Here is a 23,552-nt window from a genome sequence, read left to right on the forward strand (position 1 = left end):
AAGTCTTTACGGTGACAAAGCTGATCAATACTGAATCAATATTATGCCACTTTGAGTTTATTAAGTCATTACTTTGATAACGTTTCTTGTTAACAGTTCTCAATATTTCAAGATAGGTCAATCATTTATCGTCATTATTATCGGAAATCTTCAGAAAATATTTAAAATTGCTCTTTTTTCTTTTACATATAAAGTCGTTAATTTGAGATGCTGTCATTATTTCTAGACAAGACATTTTTGAATGTTTACCTTTATTTTTAAACAACACTATTTTTGACGTAATAGAATAAAGCATCTTATAATTACTACAAACGGAAACTATATTCATTTTTTATAAATCCTTTTGGCTCATTAAATCATTTCGGCGGAACTACTTCGATGCGTCTTTGTGTTTCCGACCGGACGGAATTGTCGGCCGGACAGATTCCGTTGACATTGCTGTGGAAGAGGAGGGGGGGCAGAGCTAGCGTTACTAGCCCAGGAGGAGACGGGGCAGCGTTTTCCGGGGAACGCGGAGCCATGTTTCGGCGGCCGCTGCAGTCCGTCGCCAGAAATGTTTTCAACGCGACCGCGTCCAGAGCCGCTCACCGGAAGGTAATAACGTTATAGCTAATGTTAGCCTAGCTGGCTAATAGGATTTAGGCTAAGTTGATCAAGACGCCACATTAAAACCTGCTGTGACAAGCTAATGGTAAACACGTAGAATGATGACGACACAAACCAAGAAATACATGATGTAAAAAAATAATAATGATAATATTTGAACAATGATTATCAAACCGCAACGCCACCAGATTCGTTACTTCTGTGGTTTGTTAGCTGCTCGGGCAGATGAACTTGACCATGCAGCTTAACTGTGACGTCACTCTACTGCTGGTTATCGATAATAGAATTTGGTCCACTGACCCACTTCGACTCGAACTACAAATGCACGGAGACATTAGGAAAAACACTTTAAATATATTTTTTACACATAAATTAGAGCTTCTGGAGCTGCGCATACTCTGATCGGTGAAATTTAACCTGAACCATCTGCTCCCTGATTGGTTGACCCTCATCACGTGACCCCTGAACCTGGATCACCTGGACCTCCGTCTCTCAGCACCTCCTCTCGCCTCTCTCTGCCTCCTCCAGGGGTTTAATCACGAAGCCAGAGCTTTAACGTCTTCCCACCTGGACAGAGTCTCCTCCCCCCTCCACCCCCCGCCATGTCGGATGCTGCGCTCAGCTGCACAGGTAACACACACACACACACACACACACACACACACACGTTGCCCCAGCGATCCACAACTTTTGTGGATTCAGTTCTGAATTTACAAGGAAATTCAAATGATTGGGTTCATCAAGCCCGACTCCATGAAGGTCGTTTTAAGGGCGTGTCCGCGCCTTGGCCGCCGGTTGGGTGTGGCGATGAGCAGGTGTGCTCACAGGCCTCTGCTGTCGACCTCGGCAGGAAGACGGGAACGGCGTTGACCCTCAGAGAAAGGGATTTAAGAGCAGAGAAGTTGGTTTGTCTTTGGTGGAGGGCTTTTTAATGCATGCAGGAGCGCTGGCTGCGAAGTCCAGTTGTTCGTAACCCTGCTGGGTGTCGAGCGCCCCCCCCCCCCCCCCCCAAAACTGCTGAGTCATCTGTGGCGCCTAATGCTCAGACGAAGCAGGACAGCCAGAAGCGTCCGGTGAACCGGAGCTCTTCATGTAGCATAAACGGTGCGAACGGCGGCTGGAGGAAGCGACGGTGGTCGCTCAGAGCGAGGCGGTCAGGAGGAAGGTGCCTTGCTGCTGGAAGAGGTCTGGTGTGTGTCGTTGATGCTGATGGACCCCCCCCCCCCCCTTACATGAAGCATGGCGAGGGCTTGGTGCTGCTCTGCTTCCTGGTCCAATAGAACCCTCAGAAGAAAACGTCTCCATCTGAGAGGACGATGAAAAGTGGATGTTCCCAAAGGTTGTCGTGTTCCCGGTACCGGGTCGGCCCCGCCCCGCTGTTTCCGTCCTCACTGCTCCTCCGTCTCCTCCCAGCTCCACAACGTGAAGGAGACGCGCCAGCAGACGGAGGAGGAGGTGGGAACCTTCACCAAGCTCATCGAGGCCATGGGCTTCACCGGACCCCTCAAGTACAACAAGTGGGTGAGTGAAGGGGGGGGGGGGGGTGAACGTACAACAGACCGGCGGCCTCCTGCACTTTGGAGCGGGACGCCAGAGGACGGGCTGTTTCATTTTTAAAATGTCGATGGAGACGTTTCTGATTTGTATTTCTCCTCGTCCGTCGTCGTAGAAGATCAAGATCGCCGCGCTGCGGATGTACACCTGCTGCGTGGAGCGAATCAACTACGACGACTTCTTTGAGAGTGAGTGGAGCGACGGCCAATCAGAGAGCAGGGAGAGCAGCTAACGCTAACGACGGAGCTAAGCGTGGCAGCGACTCAAACCAGTTGGATCCGGTAGAGGTCGTCAGTGGCGATTTGTTTTCCTGTGAACTGTTCCTTTAAGGAGGCGCCTGTAAGACGCTGTAAACGTCGCGGCTTGTTTACCTGTTTGTTTCAGAGTGCTCCCTCCCCGACACGCTCAACTCGTGGTTTTTAATAGCACAGCTGCATGTGTGGTGAGTCACACGCACACACACACACACACACACACGCACACACACACACTTTCTCTCGCGCCGCTTTCCGTTTCATTGATCTCCTTCCATCTGTTCCTGTCAGGATGTGTTTGGTTCGGATGCGGCAGGAGGGCAGGACGGGGAAGTACATGTGCCGCTACATCGTCCACTCCATGTGGGAAGACGTGGGGCAGAGGAGCAAGATCATGGGAGTAAGTCAGGGGGCGGGGCCACTAGCAGCGCGTGCATCATCGGACATGCTAACGCTAGCTGCAGCAGACGTGTAGACTTTCAGAATGTTTTCAACGTTTCCGGCCGTTTCTTTTTTCCTGGATGGATTCAGATTTACAGATTTGACTGTTGTCAGCAGTGAGTTTTGAGGCCACGCCCACTGGACCGAGGGGAACGTCTCATTAATATTCATGATCGGTCCAGTCACTTCTGTTTGCCGTCTGTTATTGGAGCGGCTCCAGCACGCCACTCGATGACATCACACTTTAACGTCATGCACTAGCACATGCTGAATCAAACGGAATGAAGCCATAGCAGGAAGTAACTCTGAGGATCAATAGAAACGAACTATTGATCACCTGTAACTCCAGTGGGTTGGCGTGGATGAACTGATTCTCAGGAGGCGGAGGTGAAGGAGGAGCAGCGAAACGAGGAGTAGAGAGATTGGAGGAGAGGAACGGACCGCTCTGCTTCATTTCCCGTTTGTGTTTCAGGTTTACGCCGGTGAACGGAAGGAAGCCCTGAAATTGATGACGGAGTCGTTCTACGCTGGATTGTTTGGATATGATGAGGTGAGACACGCCCACACACACACACACACACCTGAATCAGGTGTCCTCAGGGAGGACCAGGTCTCCTCTGCTGGTCCAGGATCAGTGACGGCGTGTGTCTGCAGGGAATCCTGTGTGACGACTGCGTGCTGGCGGCGGCGCTGTGGAGGAACCTGTTCAACCGGGAGTGTGAAGACCCCCGGCAGCTGGAGCTGATGGTGGAGTACGTACGCAAACAGGTGGGCACGCCCCCTCACGGCCTCGTCGGCCATCTCGTTAGTACGTACGCAAACAGGTGGGCACGCCCCCTCACGGCCTCGTCGGTAAGATGTGACGCAACCTGAGTTTATTTAGCCACAGCTGCTAGCATTAGCGTTGCTGGTTTACTGAGACGAGGTTGACCTCTGACCTTTCACCCAAGGATCAACAGCAGTGACATCGATGACACCTAGTGGTTGGGTTTGGTGTGACGGCCCTGACAGGCAGATACTCGTGTTTTTATCGTGTAGCTGCTGTTGGTTATTTATATTTTTATTATTAATGGCAGATGCAGTACATCGACTCCCTGAACGGGGAGGACCTGCTCCTGACTGGGGAGGTGAAGTGGCGCCCGCTGGTGGAGGAGAATGCACAGAGCATCCTGAAGGTGGCCACGCCCACATACAATGACGCAGGTCTGTGAGACGCAGAGAAGCCCCTCCTCCCATCATGGATCACTCCCGCCTCTCTTCTGTCCTCAGGATTTTAAATTTGACTCGAGCTCCTTTACTGTAGTTTTCTCCTCCGCTCCCCGACTCCTCCTTCTCCTCTTTTGTCCTCCTTGTGTTTCCGGAGGGCGGAGATTATTCGCCAGGCAGGAAACGCCATGCTTGATCTTCCTGCGCTGATATCAGGGTCGGTTTCAGAGCGTCTGCTGCTTGTCCCCTCCAGGAGGACAAACAGCCTGTATTCATATGTGTAGTTTTTTTTCCCATGATGCTGTGCTGTTCCTAAAGTGTTTTGTATACTTCTTGTTTACACCCTGCTCCTGGAGTAAACATTCACTGTCAATAAGTGAAAACACAGATTTCAATGGGCTCGTGGACCTAGGTCTGTCTCTGCGTCTGTCTTCATCGTGTCTGTCTTCATCATTTCTGTCTCCACTGCGTTTGTCTTCATCATATGTCTCCATTGCGTCTGTCTCCGTCGCGTCTGTCTCCATCGCGTTTGTCCCTCTGTGAGGTGTAAAATCTGTCTTTGATCAATGAGAGGTTTGAAAGTGAAATAAAGTGTCCTCTGGATGTGAACCCACTGAGGGCGTTTTCTTCTATTCCTTTACGGCTTGCCGGCCGTCCTCTGACCGGAGGTGTCCCCTGCGTTGTAACTACTTCCTCCTGAGTGATGTCAGCGCGCTCTGATTGGTTGAACATGAGCCAGTGCATCAATGTATAAAAACACAGAATGGCTCTAATCCTTGTGGAGGAGTCATGTTGCCATGCCAACCAACCCTCTGTTAGAAATAATGATACCAGATCTGGATCAGAACAGAAAGTCACCTGGATTTTTAAAATATTTTGCAGCTATTTAGATTTAAATAAAGTTTTTATACTGATGGCGACGCTGCACATCCAAACAATTGAGATAATCATTGATTTTAAACGTATTGGTCGGATGTCCGGCAGGTCCTCATTGGTTTTCCCTGGTCAATTATGTATTCTATTGACTTGACATAAAGCTTTTACTGAATCTGTTCTATTTTTATATTGTTACAGTAACTAGATTTAATAATACTATCCTATATTGTACTACAAATATTTCTAGTATTCATTAGTAATGTTTATCGTGATATTAATGGTCTGTAGTTTTGTTTTGTTTGTTATTCTTATTGGACAATGGGAATTATTTTAAGAGTTTTTTTCTTTGATATTTTCTGCTATTTTCAAACTAATTATTTATTTAAATTTATTAATCGTTTAAATGATTAAAGGGGGTTTATGACGAATGTTGGGTATGACTGATCTATCGAGCTCAACAAGTCGTCTGGTGGGCTTTTCTTGACAGGAAGAAGGTGTGTGTTAAAGTTAATGGTACACCAACCAGACAGCAGAGGGCGCTATCCAACTGGTCCACTCACACAGTGTGTTCTGGAGAGTGTTATCACGCTGTAATAATCTGGAGACAGTCAGTTAAATCCAAGAAGAAAGTACAGTAGTAGTATTTGCGGCTGTGGCTGAATTTGTGCTGTTTAAAGCAAGGTGGATCATATTTATATTTAATTCATGTGTTCTGCTAGAAAATGTTTGGGCCGGCTGGGTAATCACATCCAAACACACGTATGGGAATGACTGTGGAATGCTCCTGGTCCTCTTCATTTGGGATACTGTGGGAAAACTTCCACGGAACGGGACGAGAGCTGTGACACGTCTGAGTTTCCTCACTGAACACGAAAACTAGAAAGATATTAATTCCATTTGAGAGGACAGTAAATGTAAATTATGAGCTGAATACTGTATGTTAGCATGCATAGCTAGCATTAGAGGCTAATGTACAGGTTAAATGAAAGCTGTCGTTTTTAACCTGTTAACATCGTACATCAGCTAGCTGGCTTTGCTAACAGCTTCTCCAAGTAATAATAGCTGTAGCTTGGAAATGAAAACACGGACGAGTTTTCCGTACAGCCGGCGACGCTGCAGGGTGACATCACGCCTGTCCCAAACACCGAACATTTTCTGAGATCAATATTAACTCACAGTACTTTACGTTCTTTTTTGTTAGCCTGAAGCTAATGCTGTTTGCACAGTCTAATATTAAAATATATAGATCTCTCTCTCTCTCTCTCTCTCTCTCACACACACACACACACCGCTGTTCTCCATCTCTGTAACCCCCCCCCCACACAGACACACACACACACACACACACACTAGGTCCTGTGATCCGTCCTGCAGGTCCTGTGATCCGTCCTGTAGGTCATGTTATCGTTGTTGAGAGTATCTGGATGATTCCTTTCATCTCTCTGTGAAGTTTGTCCCTCAGACTTTGAGGACGTTGGACATTCAGGAACGTGTGGGCTCAGTCTTTCTTTGTTTGTGTCTGAACTGTCGTTTTCTTTCATGTTCTTGAACGACGCTCAGTGAAAAGTGAAGCTGTTGATTTCAATAATAAGAACTGAAAGAGTATTCTTGTTTCTATTTAAATTTCAACCTTTTTCGTTTGTCCATGAGGACAAAGTGTCTTTTGACGACAGCTATGTTCTGCGGTTTGCTTCCATGGTGTTCCGTCAGAGTGTTTGAGCTGTGGGTGAAGAGCGACTGTGAAAGTCTGTTTGTGATTTTAGCGACACAAGTTGACAAAGAGGACAGATTCTGTCCCGCGATTCCTTTGACGCCTGCAGCTATTTACAGGAGCAGTTCTGGGAAGCCCTTTTATTGACTTCCTGCTCTAACAGTCCGATAAAAACATCAATGCCATTTACTTAATATGGTGCTACAGCTAGTAGCTGGTTAGCTTAGCATGAACGTTGTAGAAAAAAAGAGCACTAACTACTATAATCCTAACAGTTTAGTTTGGGATCGTTGTTTTTCTCCTGCCTCATCATCCCGTTGCTTTTTAAATGTCGTTCTTTTCTTTCTTTCCTTGGGGAGCAACCATCAGAGTCGGACGTTCACAGCGCAGCCGGCCGCCGTCGCACGTTCACAGGGATCCAGAACGCCACGCTCATGATGTAACCGAGTGTGTTTGTCAGTGTGCACAGATTTCACACACGCACACACACACACACACACACACACACACACAAGTCAAAAGTTACTTTCCCATTGTCTCCAAACATTAACTGGAGCAGGACACAATGTAGACGCAGAGTCGAGTTACAGTGCATGTGTGTGTGTGTGTATGTGTGTGTGTGTGTGTGCGTGTGCACATTCCCTTCGCCGGCCTCACCCCATTTCATGAGTTGGCATTTTTTACTTTCGCAACTGATCACCTGGGGTGAATTCACTTCTACCCGCGTGTAGGCGGGACTCATCATGGACCGATCCAAGAAGGAAATCCCAAACAGGTTTGAGAACGCTTCGCGTTTTTACACTCAAAGCTGAAATGCGGCCTCCGAGGCAGGAGGAGGGGCTTATCCTGCATACACGTGATGTCACAGGCAACAGAGCCTGAATGTGACCTGAACCCCTCCGCTGTTGTTATTGCTGTCATTGAATGGGGGGGGGGGGTCTGTTACATATCTGTACGGGGGGGTCTGTGGACCATAAGGGTGTGCGTCTCATAATCGTTTTCTCCAATCAGCTTATCTCTCGGCAGGTTGGAGCTCAGGTTGATTTGCTCACAAATACGTCCCGTGCTCATTTAATCTTTGTAATTTTAACTTTATAATTCATCTTAAAACAAATAAACGTCCTTATTGTTTGCTCTTAATCGGCTCCATTCATGACTCAGTCTAATATTAAATCAAATTTGGCAACTATTCATGACTAGAATAGTTGCCAAATTTGGTTTTGATCCAATAAGACTGTAGAAAAATGAACCGAGACGTCTGATTGGCTCCAATATTCTTTCTCAGTTTGTAAAATGTGTTTATTTAAGATCAGCACACAAAAACTTGACGTAGATTTAAATCGATCCTTCCTGGAAACTTGTTAGAATGTTCCTGCGTTTCTGTTTGTATTTAAATGAAAGGATGTCGACTTGTAAAAACGCAAAAAGAATCCAGACACGAGTTCAGTTCTGATAAATACAAAGAAGGTGAAGCAGCAATCCAGAATCCACAGAATCCACACCTGTACCCGGATCAGCTCAGGATCACATCGACTCATCTTCAACCAGAGAGTCGTTCCACAACAACAACATCTAAAGCCGCTGGAACAAACAAACAAACAAACAAACAAACAAAGGGCCCTGCCCCCGCTGACTCCACTGCTCTCCCTATAAGGCATGCTTTCCTGTTTACAGGTGTATGGTGAGGTGAGTCAGCTGCTTTGGGGGACTCACCTGGTCTGAGTCACAGGAGTCACCTGTCATCGTGGAAACCGCACTGGTTGAGATGCGTGGCTGAAACCAGCGAGTCACTGGTTTACATTTTCTCTCATCTTTATTTAAACCACTTTGAGCAGCGTATGAAAATGACACCTGACAAGTGTAGCAGGGAATAGGATGACGGCAAACCAATCAGAGTTCAGGACAGATTGTGATGTCACGCAACAAAGGGAAGACTGGGATTAATGGGAAATGTAGTTTCTATTTTTTACATTTGGTGAAGAGAGCATATGAAATATCGAGGACTCGATCCTCTTGGTTCGAGACTTGACTTGTCAGCCTTGACTTGAGATTGTGTATTTTGACTTTGGGGCTTGACCTAAGGCCTGACCAGAGACTTCCTTGGGGATTGTTGGTCTGAATGCGGGACTGGATCTGAGGCTTGAAACGGCACATAGTCGACATTTGCCATTTCTGACTTGGGACTTGGTCTGATACTTGTACAACAGGAAGTTTAGTGCCTCCAGGCGGTAATAGAAGAAGGGGCGGGACTAGTTTTAGCTTTTACATCCTGTACTGAAGCTAATTTTCTGTTACTTCAGGATCGTGTCGGTAAATAGAGTAGTAGAGTATCTCTAAATGTTTTCAGCTCGCGGGTTCAGTTCTGATAAAAACTGAATATTCAAACTTTACTTTAAGAGAAGCAATAAATAAAGAATATTTAAAGCTCATTTATATTCTGCTTCTACTCTTACTACTTGGCACCAAGATGAATTCTGACTGGTTCCTAAACCTTCAGAATAAAGCGATGGGCTGGAAGGGGACCTGCTGCTCGGACAGTTTGTCGACAACGACGCTTTTAAGGGAACCGGAGACTTACGTGAGGTCCTTTGAATAGTCCAACAGGGATCAGACCTTGAATTGGCAAACCTGAAATGTTCGATTAGAGTTTTACTACATCTCTGGTCCCACAACACAACATGGACTTCAGGGTCGATCCAGGTCCAGTCCTTAAACTCAAATCCACGTTCAAATGACAACAAAAGCTTCCAAAGGAAACGTTTGTATTGCGACTTGAACCTCAAAGTTTAAGATTTGGGACCGGACTTGTAAGTCTTTTTGGTTCTGGAGTTGTTTTGAATTGGTCTTGACAGTCTGGATTTGGGATTTACTTGATTTGACTTGGGATTCGTCTGTTTTAAATTGGAGCTCGGCTACATCTCTGTGTGGAACTTCCGTTCAGTTGGCTTATTTGGGACTTGGCCTGGACTTCTTCTACAACCTGATAATAAAATCCATGACTAGAAGGTTGGTCTTTACCGGAAGAAGAGCTCAACATTCAAAAGTCAACAGCCTCGGATTGACATGTGATCTTTCTTGAGGGGAATTTCCTTTGTTGACATAAAGCATTCAAAACTAGAACGACTGGTTTGACTCTCTTACGATCTTGACAGTAATAGTGCGTATTCCAAAAAACTAACTACAAAGCTCATTTAAAAGTGTTTGTGTCTTTGGTCCGCTGCCCGGACAGAAACGTTTCACGGTGCGTCCCACAAACGCAACGGGTTTTACTATCAGACAGGAAGTCACTGAAAACAGGAACGTTTCTCTTCTTATATTTGCTGAAGAGACTTTTGCCTTTTTCATAGCTTGAATTTCAAAGTTTAAGACTTTGCACTTGACTTGAGACTGGAATATTTTGAACTGGAACTTATCGGTCTTAACTTGGACACAGTTAATTAGTGTCGTCTTGTACTTTGACTAATCTGACAGAGGACTGGACTTGAGACGTGATTTGGACTTGTCGGTCTTGATTACTGGGCTGTAGTTGTAGGAGGGCTGGGAAGAGGCTGAAGAGCTGCTGGGACACCCAATGGGCGCCAGCGGTTGACCCCTGGCCTGGGAATGATCCATCCTGTACTTTATTCCGGACTTTGACCTTGGACTTTACTCAGGACTTATCAGTCTTGACGGCGACAGTGTCTCTGGATCTTTCCAGGACAGACATGTGTTCTGATCCGCTACCTTTAACTGCACCGAGGATGTCAATAAACAATTTCAGAAAGGAACCACCTAGTCTGACCCTCGTCCAAACTCGACACCGTAACAAGTCAACGCATCGTGTTTCCTACTGAACTAAAGTTCGGACCTCTGAGGACTTCGGTTGGTGCCACCTCTTCCAGTCCAGCAGTGAACTGGATTCTGTGTCGGTCCAGTTGAAAGACTTCTTTACGTCACATGACAGCGTTCTTTACGGTGAGTGTCTCCACGCTGCTTCGGTGTTTACTCATTTTGATGATGTCATACATCATGGCCGTGTTCAGCCTCGCCCTGCTGGGTCAATATTAACTCCTCACGGATGTTTGCATCAATTAAGGACATCATGGCTCCTGCCGGCAAGCTCTGGCTGTTGACCCAGAACTCCCGGGAACAGAGAAACCGCTCAGGGCATTCCGATGAACAGAGGCGGCGGCGAGGAATCCCTCGCCTCCGATGGCTCTCTGAGAGCCGACATTCCATGCAGCTGCAAAACAAATTCCCAAACAGTTTCCAGTCGCTAAATTGGATGAGTTTGTGTCTATATAAAATCCATCCGTTCACACTTCAGACTCTCCTCGTGGTCGGTTGTCAGAAATAGCAACGAACTATAGTAACCTTTCGTCAGTTTAATGGGATCAAGGGTCAATGTGATCGATCTGAGGACGGTGATCAGCTGCATCACACAGGGATGAGGAGGAGCCTTCCTCCTCCGCAGAAGCTCCACCAGGGGCCACATACCTGTCCCTCAGGTAGACACCTGGTTGAATGATGATGAACTCTGATTGGTTGAATTCATGTCAAAACCCGCCAATGACTAATGAATAAACTATGAGCGAATCGCCATGGGTCCAGATGAAGAAATGTTCAACCTGAAGATGACTTTAGATCGGGGTTAGCTGTGTGTTTGCTGTGAGCGGGGAGGGACATGCGGGGACTGGAACCTGCATGTAACCCGGTATCCCAGAGACCGGGGTCCAGAGGGAGGATTTTATTTCACTCATCACGAGACACGAGTCCCTGAAACCGTCCTGCAGCCAGAGAAGAAGGACTCATGCTCACATTTTACGCCTTTTTTTTTATGGTTATCTAACGTAAATATTTCTGTTACGGTTCCTCAAATCAGGTTGTGTTCAATGACAGGAAGGAATAAAAGAGAATTATTCATCATGTTCCGAGGAGAACTCAACTACAAGTACTTTCAAATTTATCTACAAGCAAGATTAAAATGTAGGGAATAAAGCACGGATCATAAATAAAAGTTGAACGAATACTTTCACAATAAGACTCGTTTCAAACTTTATTTTGAAATTTCTCTGCATCATGTGATCTGTTGTGAACCGGTTTTCATGACAACCGAGCTCTGGAGGGAGGAGCCACTTCACTTTGGAGACCAATGACGGGACAGGTATCAACAGGTGAGCAGCAAACAAGCACCGAAGCAGAGAAGAGCAGCCCCGCTGCGCCGCGACGCCTCCTGGGACCCGGAACCGTGTGACGCGACCGGGACCGACAGGAACCGGGACGGGACGCATCTGGGATTATCTGCAACACAAACGCCCCCCCCCCCCCCCCCCCCTGCCTCGGTGGCGAGCTGGTGCCGCATGACCCACGGGAGCAAGTAGTCGGTGTTCGGTGTTCGGTGACGGGCGGCTTGGGAAAGCAGCGAATCCGGTTCTGCCGGCACCATGATCAGCTCCGAGGCCCTGCGGCCGGCCTCGTCCGGCAGGAAGCCGCTGGGGAAGCTCGCCTCCCGGCTGGAGGAGGTGAAGAACCCGTGGCGGCAGGGATCCACGCTGGAACTGAGCCACAACGAGGCGGCCCGGTTGGCCACGGACGCGCTGCTGGAGCACGGCGAGAAGGAGTACCGCAGGGTCCTGTCCGAGGAGCGGGAGGTCACCTTCCTGTCCCCGCTGGAGGTCCGCTACATCACCCAGCACGGAGCCAAGGCGCGCAGCTCCGAGAGCAACGGCACCGGCGACCGGGACTTCGGGGACGGGGACGGGGACGGGGACACGGTGGTGTCCGAGCTCACCTCCGGGACTTACTTCCCGATGATGTCCGACGAGGAGCCGCCGATGCTGGAGCTCGGCTGGCCGGACGCGCCGTCGAGATACGGACCGTCGGAGACCCAGATCTACTTCCAGAGGGACAAGTCCCACAACGTGAAGGACCTGATCCGGTCCCTGATCAATAAAGCCAAGAAGGTAACGGATCCGGTGGTTTTTACGTTGTTGGTGAAAAAGTTCATTTGACAGAAAGAGGAGGTTTTAGAGAAATAGACCAAAAGCGTTTTAAATGTAAAAGTATTGGCCTTAAAAAAACACACCAATCAATCGGTTAATCAATACTTGAATATTGTCTGAGCTCCGTGTTTATTTCATCTCATTGTAAATATGGGTGTTAATGCTTAATTAATACTTATTCGGTGAGAGAGTTTTTATTTTCAGGCATTAATTATTATATAAAAGAAGGAAATAGCTGATCAATAAAATGATATATTTATCTTGATATTTCATTTGATTTCCGTTTTATCAAATAAAACGGCTTTTACAGATGATAAATGGAAAACGTAAAAATAAAGTTGACAAACGATGGAAATAATTAAATCATTTAAACGAATAAGAAGCATAAACAGACGTAAACAACGTCAGATTAGTTTGTTTATTCTGGTAAAGGAGAACAAACAAAAGCAGAAGAGGAAATCAGACTAAAATCTAAAAATAGCCACAAAGTTGAAGGTGTCTGACACAGGAGGTCATCGATCATCATCGATCATCATCGATCATCATCGATCATCATTGATCATCATTGATTATGGGGTTCTGGATGCTGAATGATGGTGGTTTGTTTTCTATGCCGGCGCCTCCCTGCTGTTTTCCACTCCTCCTCCTCCTCCGGGAGCCTCCTTCCTCCCTCGGCTCGTTTCCGTGGGTTTGCTGACAGACTGATGCAGCAGGTCCGATCAGGTCCGATCAGGCCCGATCAGGCCCGATCAACCCCACTGCCGTGTTTGACCCTCAGGGCGATCTGTCACTCGGGTCATGACTTCGCTCCAACCGACCAGAAACCACCTGGAGACCAGAACCTGTACCGGAACCCCCCCCCATCGCCGAGAACATTGCCGAGCCCCGCCCCGCTTCATGCAGGGAGGGGGTCCATCAGCATCATCTTCCTCCTCCAGATGAAGGTCCAGTTTGGGTTCACCGCTCCACAGAACAGCATCCCAAACCTTCTGGGTCTGATCCAGATGGTTCTGATCTGCCGGAACCTCTTTCCTGGTTCTGTGGGGAATGGGCTGAACCTCAGTGCCCGCTGGACTCGGGAGGGTGTGTGTCCGTCTCCTGGTGCTTCCTGCTCCAGCCGTCCTTTGGCTTTGACCTTGTGACCTCTGCCTCCGACGGTTCTGGAAACATTCCGGGCCTCCGCTATCTGTTTCTATCCGTTCTTTATTCGTAAAACAATCATCTCTTCTCATTACTCGTCCCAGAAAACCTTTCTGGGCTCCGGAGTTTGATCTGTTCACGCGAGGAGGGGGATAAACTTTTATTGATTAGAGGTAAACGGGTCTGCTTTGCTAACAGCAAATAGCAGTAGCTTCTGCCGTTAACCCTTTCTATGATGGCGCGTCTCTCTGGTGTCTCTTTCATCTATCCAATGAGTCTCAGAGGACCCGACCTCTGACCCCCATCGACCCGAACCCAAACAGAGGCCCCGACCTCTGACCTCCATCGACCTGAACCCAAACAGAGGCCCCGACCTCTGACCCCATCGACCTGAGCCCAAACAGAGGCCCCGACCTCTGGGCCCCATCGACCCGAACCCAAACAGAGGCCCCGACCTCTGACCCCATCGACCCGAACCCAAACAGAGGCCCCGACCTCTGACCCCATCGACCCAAACCCAAACAGAGCCCCCGACCTCTGACCCCATCGACCCGAACCCAAACAGAGGCCCCGACCTCTGACCCCATCAACCCGACCCAAAACAGAGGCTCCGACCTCTGACCCCATCGTGTCCATCGACCCGAACCCAAACAGAGGCCCCGACCTCTGACCCCATCGACCTGAACCCAAACAGAGCCCCCGACCTCTGACCCCATCGTGTCCATCAACCCAAACCCAAACAGAGGCCCCGACCTCCGACCCCACCGTGCCCATCGTTGGGTTCCGCCTGGTCCAGCCTCCCGGCTTTCCCTTTGGTTTGAGGAGCGTCTGTTGACGCGTCGTCTCGCGATGTCTCCGCTGACCACAGACAGCAAACAGAAACTCCTGCTGTGTTGTTGGCCGACGGTCCGGCGCACTCTGCATGAGTCAGCGCAAATAGACCTGTTTTATATGCATGCTCGCTGAGTCACTGTCTGCTAGTAGCGGACGCTTTAACCACATTAAGACATCAGAGACAGCGCCGGCCTGCTGGACGTCCCGGGACGCCTCGTTGTCCCGGAGTCCGCTGTTCTGGGATCAGGTGGTTCATCCCTCGGTGATGCGACTGCCGCCTGAGCTGCAGCTCTGATCCAAAGTTCACGTCGCGTGTCGGCTGCAGAACTTTGAACCTTTACCCGAACAGAACCGGCGCTGGCTTCCTGTCTCGCACCTCCTGCGGGACTCGCCTGATTGGAAGATCAAATGTGTACCCGATGCACACGCGTCCCTCGCTGGGTCCTTGTCGTTGGGATTGAGCCCAGGAGGCGACGCCTGACTCCGTGGCTCCTCTTTCTGCCGTCCCTCTCCCGCCACGAGGTTCGCCCGTCCTCGTCGGCACCGACTGGGAGACGGTGGGACTTCTGGTTTGGTTCCAGAACCGGACTTCACCCACCGGCCTGTTGGTTTCCTGTCAGGTCTTTGAATAGCGTTCCCGGCGGGGGGGGGGGGGCCTCCAGGAGGACCTGCTTGGCGTCCTCAGATAAGGGGACAGTGTCTGAACACAAGGCGGTCGTTGATGCCTCCTCCTTCAGGACTGTCCTGCTCCTCTTGCTCCTTTAGCTTTGTCCACTGAACGCACCAGCTCATCCTTTGTGCGTTTCTGAACGTGTTTTCCGGCGTTCCGTGTGTGTTGCTGGTTTTCCTCTCTCTGAGTGTGTTTCCAGTCACACACAAACACCTTCTTGGTTGTGTGTTTTTTTGAATAACATTAATATCCTGCTTTCCCTACCAAATCCAGATTTTAAATGGATAAATATCTGACAGCTGTTGCTCCGGGACCCGGAGCAGGTTAGTTCGGCCGGGGAACATATTAGATCTGATATTTTTGACTTATTGGGTAAGAAATCTTCAGTTATGTGAAGTTGGAGTTTAACCCACTTAACTCAAACTGATCTGGATTTATTCCCTAATAAATCTAATCTCTGTTAGCTCACCTTTTTCTAGCTTGTTAGTTTATAGCAGCGAGAAAAATGAAGACCTCCCTTCAAAAGCACATTTAGATTTTTGGACGATGTAGTTTAAGGACAGTTACAGGTTTTTTATTTTTACTTTAAAGTGTTGTTTTGTTGCCTGATTATTGTGTGAAATGTACCGAAAAGATTTGCATATCTTCAGATTAAAGAGGCTGGAACCAGAAAAAAATTATTATTAAACAATGAATTATCAAAATGATTGCCCATTATTTGTTGTCAGTTTGTGTCCTCCAATAATGAGGTTGTATTTTTCTCTCTTTGTCTGTCCTCTTGCAGAATCATTTAAATTCAGATTTTCTAAATGATGTGACGCTTCAGCTGTGCTAATGACACTTCATGCTCGCGTCTCCTTTGCGTTCTGATGCTACAGGTGATAGCGGTGGTCATGGACGTGTTCACGGACGTGGACCTGCTGTGTGACCTCATGGAGGCGTCCAATAAGCGCCGGGTCCCGGTCTACATCCTGCTGGATGAGAAAAACCTTGACTACTTCACGGACATGTGTTCAGCGCTGGACATTCAGAACTCGCACCTGAGCGTAAGTCGCACTGATGCCAGAGATAGCCGCTGCAAAGCCGCCACGCCGAAGTGCCTTTGAGCAACCAACAGAATTCCAGGAGACTGAAGTCATCCTGTATTTTTATTTTTGTGATGCTGAAGGCAGGATGGCTCCAGCACTGCGGCCAAGACATTCATTTTCTTGGCCGCAGCTTATGTGAAAGAGAGGAGATGATGATCATCATCATCACAAGCAGGTTTGATATCTCTGCATGCTAATTTTAATAGCGCGCCCAAGGCTGACTGAAGGCATGCAAATAAACATGCAATGCAGCCGAATGGTTGCATAAGAGAAGCGGTTTATTGAAATTCATCTTAATCTCAGAATATTGCCTGCATGTTGAATAATTAGGAAAATCAGGCAGAGTAGGAAGAGCGCTCTGTTAGCGACGCATGACCTGCAGCGCAACCGCTTATAGTAAGAATACTAACTAATATGACGTGGGCCAAATGACGGTGCCTGAGAAATGGCTGTACATTTGCAAGCAACTACAGCTAATGTTAGCGCCACAAACAGTTCAAGTGCTTGTGGCTAATTCTGGCACATCTGCAAGGAACTACAGATAACATTAGCACATATTCAAGCTACTACAGCTAATATTAGCACATCTGCAAGCAACTACAGGTAAAGTTAGTGCAGCCTACACTGCTAACATTAGCACGTCTGCAAGCAACTGAAGCTGACATTAGCACATATTCAAGCTACTACAGCTAATATTAGCACATCTGAAAGCAGCTGCAGGTAAAATTGGCACGTCTCCAAGTGGCTGTGGCTAATGTTAGCACGTCTGCAGACAGCACTGTGCTCATTCATTGAGTGTCGAATCCTCGCATCAGCAGCTTCACAGCATCATGCCAGGCGTTCTCTCATTGGTTGAAATGTTTGCGTTTTTTCCTCTCTTTGATGACAACAGTTAATTCTACATGTGTATACTTGTTTGTGTGCAGAAAATGCGAATTCGCAGCGTGTGCGGCGACACGTACTGCACCAAGAGTGGCAGGAAGTTCACCGGTCAGGTCCTGGAGAAGTTCATGATAATCGATTGTGAGGAGGTCATCGCGGGCTCGTACAGGTCAGACACACACGCACACACACACACACACACACACACTGATGTGGGATTGCTGTGTAGTTGAGATAAAGGGCTGTGTTGTTGCTGGTATTCAAAGCAGTTATGAGAATACCTGAGTAATACCTGTCATTAGAGCTCCGCCCTGGTCGAGCGAATCAAATTTGAGGTCGATTTAAACTCCAACGAGGAGGCTTTGGTGCCGGCCTCGTCCGTTGATTGGATGTTAACGTAAACACCTTTTTATTAATGAAACAAAATCGACTAAAAGAGACGGAAAGGAAAGAATGAAACGCTCTCGTTTTTCTACTTCTGTGCTTTAACTTATTGTAAATATTTATCCAACGGGAGCTGGAGGCGGAATGGGAGGGGCCGGTCTTCAGTCGCCATGTCGATGGAAAACAAAACGTCCTGTCAGCTGATGTGCTTCAGCCAATCAGATTTGACCTCATGAAAGCATCAGCCCCATTTGACCTGTGATTGGTTTTAATTCTGAATTCTGCAAAAAGGTCGAGGATGAGCAGCTGATATGGATGTCGGTTACCATGGGAATAGAATATGCTTCATTCCCGATCATTTCCTTGATAAGTCAGTAAATAAAATAATGAACCTGATTCTGAAGCACGTGGAGGTGGATTCCTGCTTTTGGCACCTAAATGGATCATAGTGATTGGTTATCATCAGACCGTCTTTTTGATCGGCTATTGATTGATTCAGCAGCAGAAGGAGATCATTAGCGTCTCCATCACGGATCACCTGTAACGTTTCATTGTCATTGTCTCCATGACAACTTCCCGTTCCTTCTTGGTACTGGTTCTTCGCTGCGTCCGTCCCTTTAAGTTTAAGCAGACTTTGGATGGAAGGATTGGAAATGATGCGATTGATCCATTGGGAGCGGCTACCTCCGCCAGCGCTGAACAATCCCACACAGTTCGCCGTGTCCAGACTCCGATCTGGATCTGCCAAATGATCTCAACACGTTGAAGGCAAATCCCTGCGTCTGGATCTAGAACAGATGTGCTGGATTTGTTCCCCTGTAAAATCCAGAAGCCAACATTCCAACCCTCACCGCGCAGGTTCAGACATATTCTCCTGGGCGATTTGGACGCGTTCCTGCATGGCGTTATAGCTCTGTTGTCGCACAGCTGTAACTTTAACAGTTACCAAACTGGTTTCTCAAGGTTAAAAATAATCTCCTGTAAAAATGTAAACCTTTACATTAGTGTCAGTCTGTGGATGTGCTAACATTAGCGTCAGTGCTGGCTAAAGATATGCTAATATTAATGTCTCTGCTGGCTGCAGACATGCTAACATTAGCTTCACATTACAGTGGTTTTTGTCTGCAGTGACCTTGTAATGTGGCCACGCCTCCGGCTTGATGGGGTCGTTTATTCTCTGACTGTTCAGATGTCGCTCGGCTTTGGTTGGACGTCTGCAGTGAAGTGTTTTTTCAGTGGGTGCATCAGGCATGCAAACCGACAGGTGTCTGACGGGTCGGCTTACGGCGGCATGAAGGGCGGGGTCAATGGAAACCGCCAAGTTCAGCAAATGTTGCGGCATCACCCGACTGGAGCGTAATTCAGATTCCTTTCATCTGATTGTCTTATCTCTGAATAGTCACTGGTTGACTGATCGATAATCATCTTTGATCTATTCATCTGACATTTGATAAATATTACAGGATAGTCCACTGTAGGCCTGTAAACAATAATAATAACTCTATTACGAGATTAATAACAATGATAGCAATAATATTAACAATGATAACAAGACTGACAATAATAATAATAACAGAAATAGATTGCAGTGAGGCAAATGGAATCGGATTAAGATTAAATTCATCAATAACAAACGACAGCCTGTTTGGTCACGCCTCCTACGCAGGCGCCGTCTTTAGTGCCTCGTCGTAGGGAAACGATAGGCGACCAGAATTCTTTGTGACTATAAACGTCGTAGACTTTATTCAAACTTAATCTCAAGTCCACGCTCGGGTCCATTCTGGGCGGGGCCAAAACATTTGTTTGTTTAAGCCTCATAATCAGTTTGCATATTCGGACATGAGCTTCAGAGGCGTTGAGTCTTGTAATCATTAACGTTAGCAGAAGAAGCCTGACTGAGTTATTTCTTAACAGTTTCAAACAGGAAGTGAGTGGAGATGCTCTCTGGAGCCGGCTGTTAAACAGCTGAGTGATTGATCACTACTCACTACTGATCTAATCACTAATATTATTGATTTGTGGTTCATGATGGGAGGAAAACATGAACAAACACGATATTTAGCTAAAAGGACAACATTTTTTGGGGATAAGGACAAATCCCATGTCGAAGCCCCAGCTAGCACTGCAGCTAACATTAACGCAACTGCAACCAATGCTACAGCTAATGATAGCACTTGTACAGCTAACGTTAGAGCATCTGTAGCTAGTGCTATGCTCTGTCATGTAACATTGAACCCACATTGATGACATCATCGTGTAATTAATTAACTAGTGGAACGTTAGTGGGCTTTTTTCCCTGTCTTGGCATTTCTAGTTTTAGCCATGAGATAACCATCCTCGGACACCATCTGAACTTCCCTAGCAACATGCTATTTATGAGCTGCAATGGTCAGTGATGCTTGTGTGTCTGAAACCGTGGATGACTTCTGCACTCCAGTAAATATTCCAACGCGTTGCGTTCCCTGGCGCTGGGTGTGAACAGTTTTCATTTCTGCTGCTCAGTCGGACGTCTTCAGGCTTGTTCTGCTTTTGCCTGCTGAGGCGGTGACTCATTCAGGACGGCTGATCCGCCGTCCAATCAGCTGGAGGAGAAGCTAAAAAAGACCCATAACCTGCTTGATGTTGTTGCTGCCATAGATGGAATGATGTGTTCATCCAGGCGCGGTCGTGTCTCGGAAACGGATCCTCCCGCTAGATGTCCCGTCTCGCCTGCCGTACGGCTCACTCTGTCTGTCTCCCCTCCAGCTTCACCTGGCTGTCCGGTCAGGTGCACAGCAACATGGTGATGCATTTCTCGGGACGCATCAGCGACAGCTTCGACCGGGAGTTCCGCTGTCTCTACGCCGACTCGCAGATCATCGACTACTTCTTCAACCCGGAGGAGGAGGGGGTGCCCTACTACCCGTCCTACCAGGCCGTGATGGCCCCCGCCCCCATCATGGGGCTGGATTTAGTCTCTGACAGGTACCGCCCGTTCTGAGGGAGGCCGTATAGAATCTTAACATTAGAGTTCATGAGGTTCTAATCTCCTCCCCCTCCTGCAGACAGAGGGAGAGGGTGTCTTCTGACAACTCCAGCAGCCAATCCAGTAGCAGCGTGTCCAGCGTGAAGGCGGCGCCCGGAATGACCCCGAACGTGGTCTACAAGGTCGGTCAAGGTCACGACAAGAAGGAAGCCGACATCACCTCTCCCCTCAGCCCAGAGAGGAGGGAGCGAGCAGGAGGACCAACCCCGGCGCCGGGGTCACGGGTGTCTGCTAACGGAGGGAGCCATCACAGCTCGGCTCTGGACCGCCCGCCGCCGCCGCCCTACGGTCAGTCGATCGGCATCGACTGGAACAAGTCGAACCCAACGGACCTCATCCGATCCAACATGGCGGGCACCTCCTCAAAGTTCCAGGCGCTGGGGTTGTATGACCACAAAGCCAACATGTACCCAAGCGGCGTGCACGTGCCCGGCACCCCCAACATGCACTCCCGAACCCAGACGCCCTCCCCGGTCAACGAGGGCAAACTGGCCCCCAAGCAGAGGACTCCCCCCAACCAGTTCCTCAACAAGTTCACAGACTTCTTCCTGCCCACCTCCAGCAAAGACAAGGACGGCTACAACTACCGGAGGTCACCGTCCCCTCACGCCGCGTCGCCCTGGGGCGGGCCGGACCTGTCTCAAGCCGAGCCAGAGAGCCAGCAGAGCCCGCCGCCCCCGCCCTCTCCGACCGCCGTGATGAGCAGACACGACCAGAAGCGAATGACGCTGGGCCACAGCAAGCTGGACCTGGTGAACCAGTACAACAAGATGAAGTCCAAGCATGTGTACAGCCGCTTCGAGCTCAAGACCCCGAACTAGAGCCCGACCCCGGGCTCAGCCCGAGCGCTCGCATCCGTCAGAGTCCGCAGGTCGGGTCGGAGAGCGGCCCCTCGTCTTCCGGGTCAGGAGGCGGAGCCGTCGCAGGGGGTTTCCTCTCTTTATCTGGAAACCAAATATTTTTTCCTGCGAGCAGGAAGGACGGGAATGAGAAAGGGATAACATTCGTGACATCTGTGAGCTTCGTTTTTCTGAGTCGCCGTGGTTACAGTAAGGTTCCGGTCGGACGGCGCGACCCGATCGGGCAGCTGGACTGCGTGGAAGCGGATCGTCGACGGACTTTTTTATTGACATTAATATTTAACTCTTTAACTCTTTACTTCTGTCGTTTTTGTGAGGCAGCGTCAGTCAATCAGGATTAAACTGGTTTTCTGATATATTTGTGGCAACCATGGCAACAGGTGACTGACATCCGAGAGGCAGTGTTGCTAGGGGATGTGATGTCATTACAGCAGTAAAAAATACAAAACAAATGGGTCAGAGGGCAGACTTCTGTCGCCGCCAAGCCTGAACGATTTTAAAACAGTACCAATCTTGGTCTGGATTACGGTCCGGATTATAATCCACCAATTTTCAATCCATTTTAATCTGGATTTTCTCTGAGGAGATTATCGTTCTTACTGTTTGTCGGGATTGATAGAAAAGTTAAAAAGCCACCTGGCAAAAATGTTTTGGAGGGTTTCATCCGAATCTAAAGATTAGGTGTGAATCCAGATCCGGTTCCGGTTCATGACTTTCAGGCGCTGACCGGTTCTGGTGAAAGTTTGCGCTCCAGTTCAAACTGAATATTCATTGTGGGATTCTTCCTTATATGGTCGTGAACAATCTTTCCTCTGATAAACTTAGTCAGTTGCTTTGATTTTTCCTGGTCTGTCAGTCGTTGGCATGGCGACTGGTTTAAACAGGCGCCTTCGCAGTCGCCTCGTCGACTGACGGACCTCGTCTGCACACGAGCAGTAGCGATAGGGCCGAGTCAGCGGGAACCAGAACGAGTCTCGTTCCGTTTCCCCTCGTTATTCCGTTTGAACCTTTGTCCTGTTTTCCTTTTGGGTCTTTTTGTGCTGAACTGTTCCTGATGCAGAGCTAACCGTCCACATGTTGTCACCTGAGCAATAACGATCGACACCAGTCAGGTCTTCTGATATAACTGTTTACACCGTCTGGGTTCGCCTGATGGGAATACTGGAACACCGTCAGGGTTTTGGGATATTGTAAAAAAAACTAACAAACACTGATTTTTGTTTATATTTTTACGTCGTTTACTGGAAAATGTGAACCCTCATTTTAAGTCTAATAATTTGTAAGATGAACTCTTCCGGATTTAATAAAACCGAACTGGTCTGAGCTGAGAGCGGTCCGGTCCAGTTTTGTCCCGGCTACGGTGATTCGTTCAGCTCGTTGTTAATCCTTCATTCTGGGTTGGCAAATATTTACGTCGAGTAAAAATTCCCCTTTACGAGAAACCCGATGGCTGATTCTTCATTTGGTTTACAATGCATGCGTCCCGAGTTCAGACGGTCTTTCACAAAATCTGCTGCTCCAAGGCTGAGAACTGTTTCTGGATCCGAACCTCGATCCGGATCCACCTCAGGCCATCGGGCAACGGGATCTGTTCACCTTCGCCAGTGTTCTTTAAATGACAAGTGGAGAAGAACGTGAGGTTCTTGGTGAGGGAACGCTGTGATGTCACCGCGTTCTGTCCCGGCAGTGCCTGAAGGCCAGACGGTTGGAGTCCTGGTTGGATGCTGTTGGATGCAGCCTCCGCCTTTCCTGCAGCAGCATCCTGAGAATCTACTGTTCTCTTCAGGATGCTGTGTTATTCCGGGCCCTGGTGCTATTTTGTGGTGTGTGTGTGTGTGTGTGAGAGAGAGAGAGAGAGAGAGAGAGAGACAATGGACAGCAAGCGTCCTTGAAGTTTGTGTACAACAGGAAGTCTGCTGCATTGTCCTCGGCATCCTGGGACAGGTTTAAACCATCTGATCTGGATTTAGTTTCAGGCTCTCGGTCCGTTAGCGTTGAGCTTCTGTGGTGTGAGAATATTTTCTTAAATCCGGAACTTCA

General features: G+C 48.3%; 2 protein-coding genes across 5 annotated transcripts; both read left to right on the forward strand.

Moving 5' to 3' along the window:
- The first annotated feature begins 441 nt into the window (after positions 1-441).
- Positions 442-4,674, forward strand: uqcc1 (ubiquinol-cytochrome c reductase complex assembly factor 1). 4 transcript variants are annotated; one of them, XM_068742492.1, is made up of 9 exons: positions 442-594; positions 1,135-1,236; positions 2,020-2,127; positions 2,276-2,348; positions 2,545-2,602; positions 2,706-2,814; positions 3,328-3,405; positions 3,510-3,623; positions 3,932-4,674. In XM_068742492.1, the coding sequence occupies exons 1-9, from the start codon at positions 520-522 to the stop codon at positions 4,064-4,066; spliced, it is 852 nt and encodes a 283-aa protein (XP_068598593.1). In that variant the 5' UTR covers positions 442-519; the 3' UTR covers positions 4,067-4,674. The 4 variants fall into 4 exon arrangements, with proteins under 4 accessions (XP_068598593.1, XP_068598594.1, XP_068598595.1 ...); XM_068742493.1 differs by having other exon boundaries at positions 457-594; positions 2,020-2,123; XM_068742494.1 differs by having other exon boundaries at positions 487-594; positions 1,103-1,236; positions 2,020-2,123.
- A 7,380-nt stretch (positions 4,675-12,054) lies between these two features.
- fam83c (family with sequence similarity 83 member C) lies at positions 12,055-22,939 on the forward strand. The gene is made up of 5 exons (XM_068742583.1): positions 12,055-12,590; positions 16,152-16,319; positions 17,288-17,412; positions 20,373-20,600; positions 20,678-22,939. Exons 1-5 carry the CDS (start codon positions 12,072-12,074, stop codon positions 21,471-21,473), a joined length of 1,836 nt encoding a protein of 611 aa, XP_068598684.1. The 5' UTR covers positions 12,055-12,071; the 3' UTR covers positions 21,474-22,939.
- Positions 22,940-23,552: the final 613 nt, after the last annotated feature.

Source organism: Brachionichthys hirsutus, chromosome 8 (genome assembly GCF_040956055.1).
Source record: "Brachionichthys hirsutus isolate HB-005 chromosome 8, CSIRO-AGI_Bhir_v1, whole genome shotgun sequence".
In the NCBI taxonomy this organism is placed as follows: domain Eukaryota; kingdom Metazoa; phylum Chordata; class Actinopteri; order Lophiiformes; family Brachionichthyidae; genus Brachionichthys; species Brachionichthys hirsutus.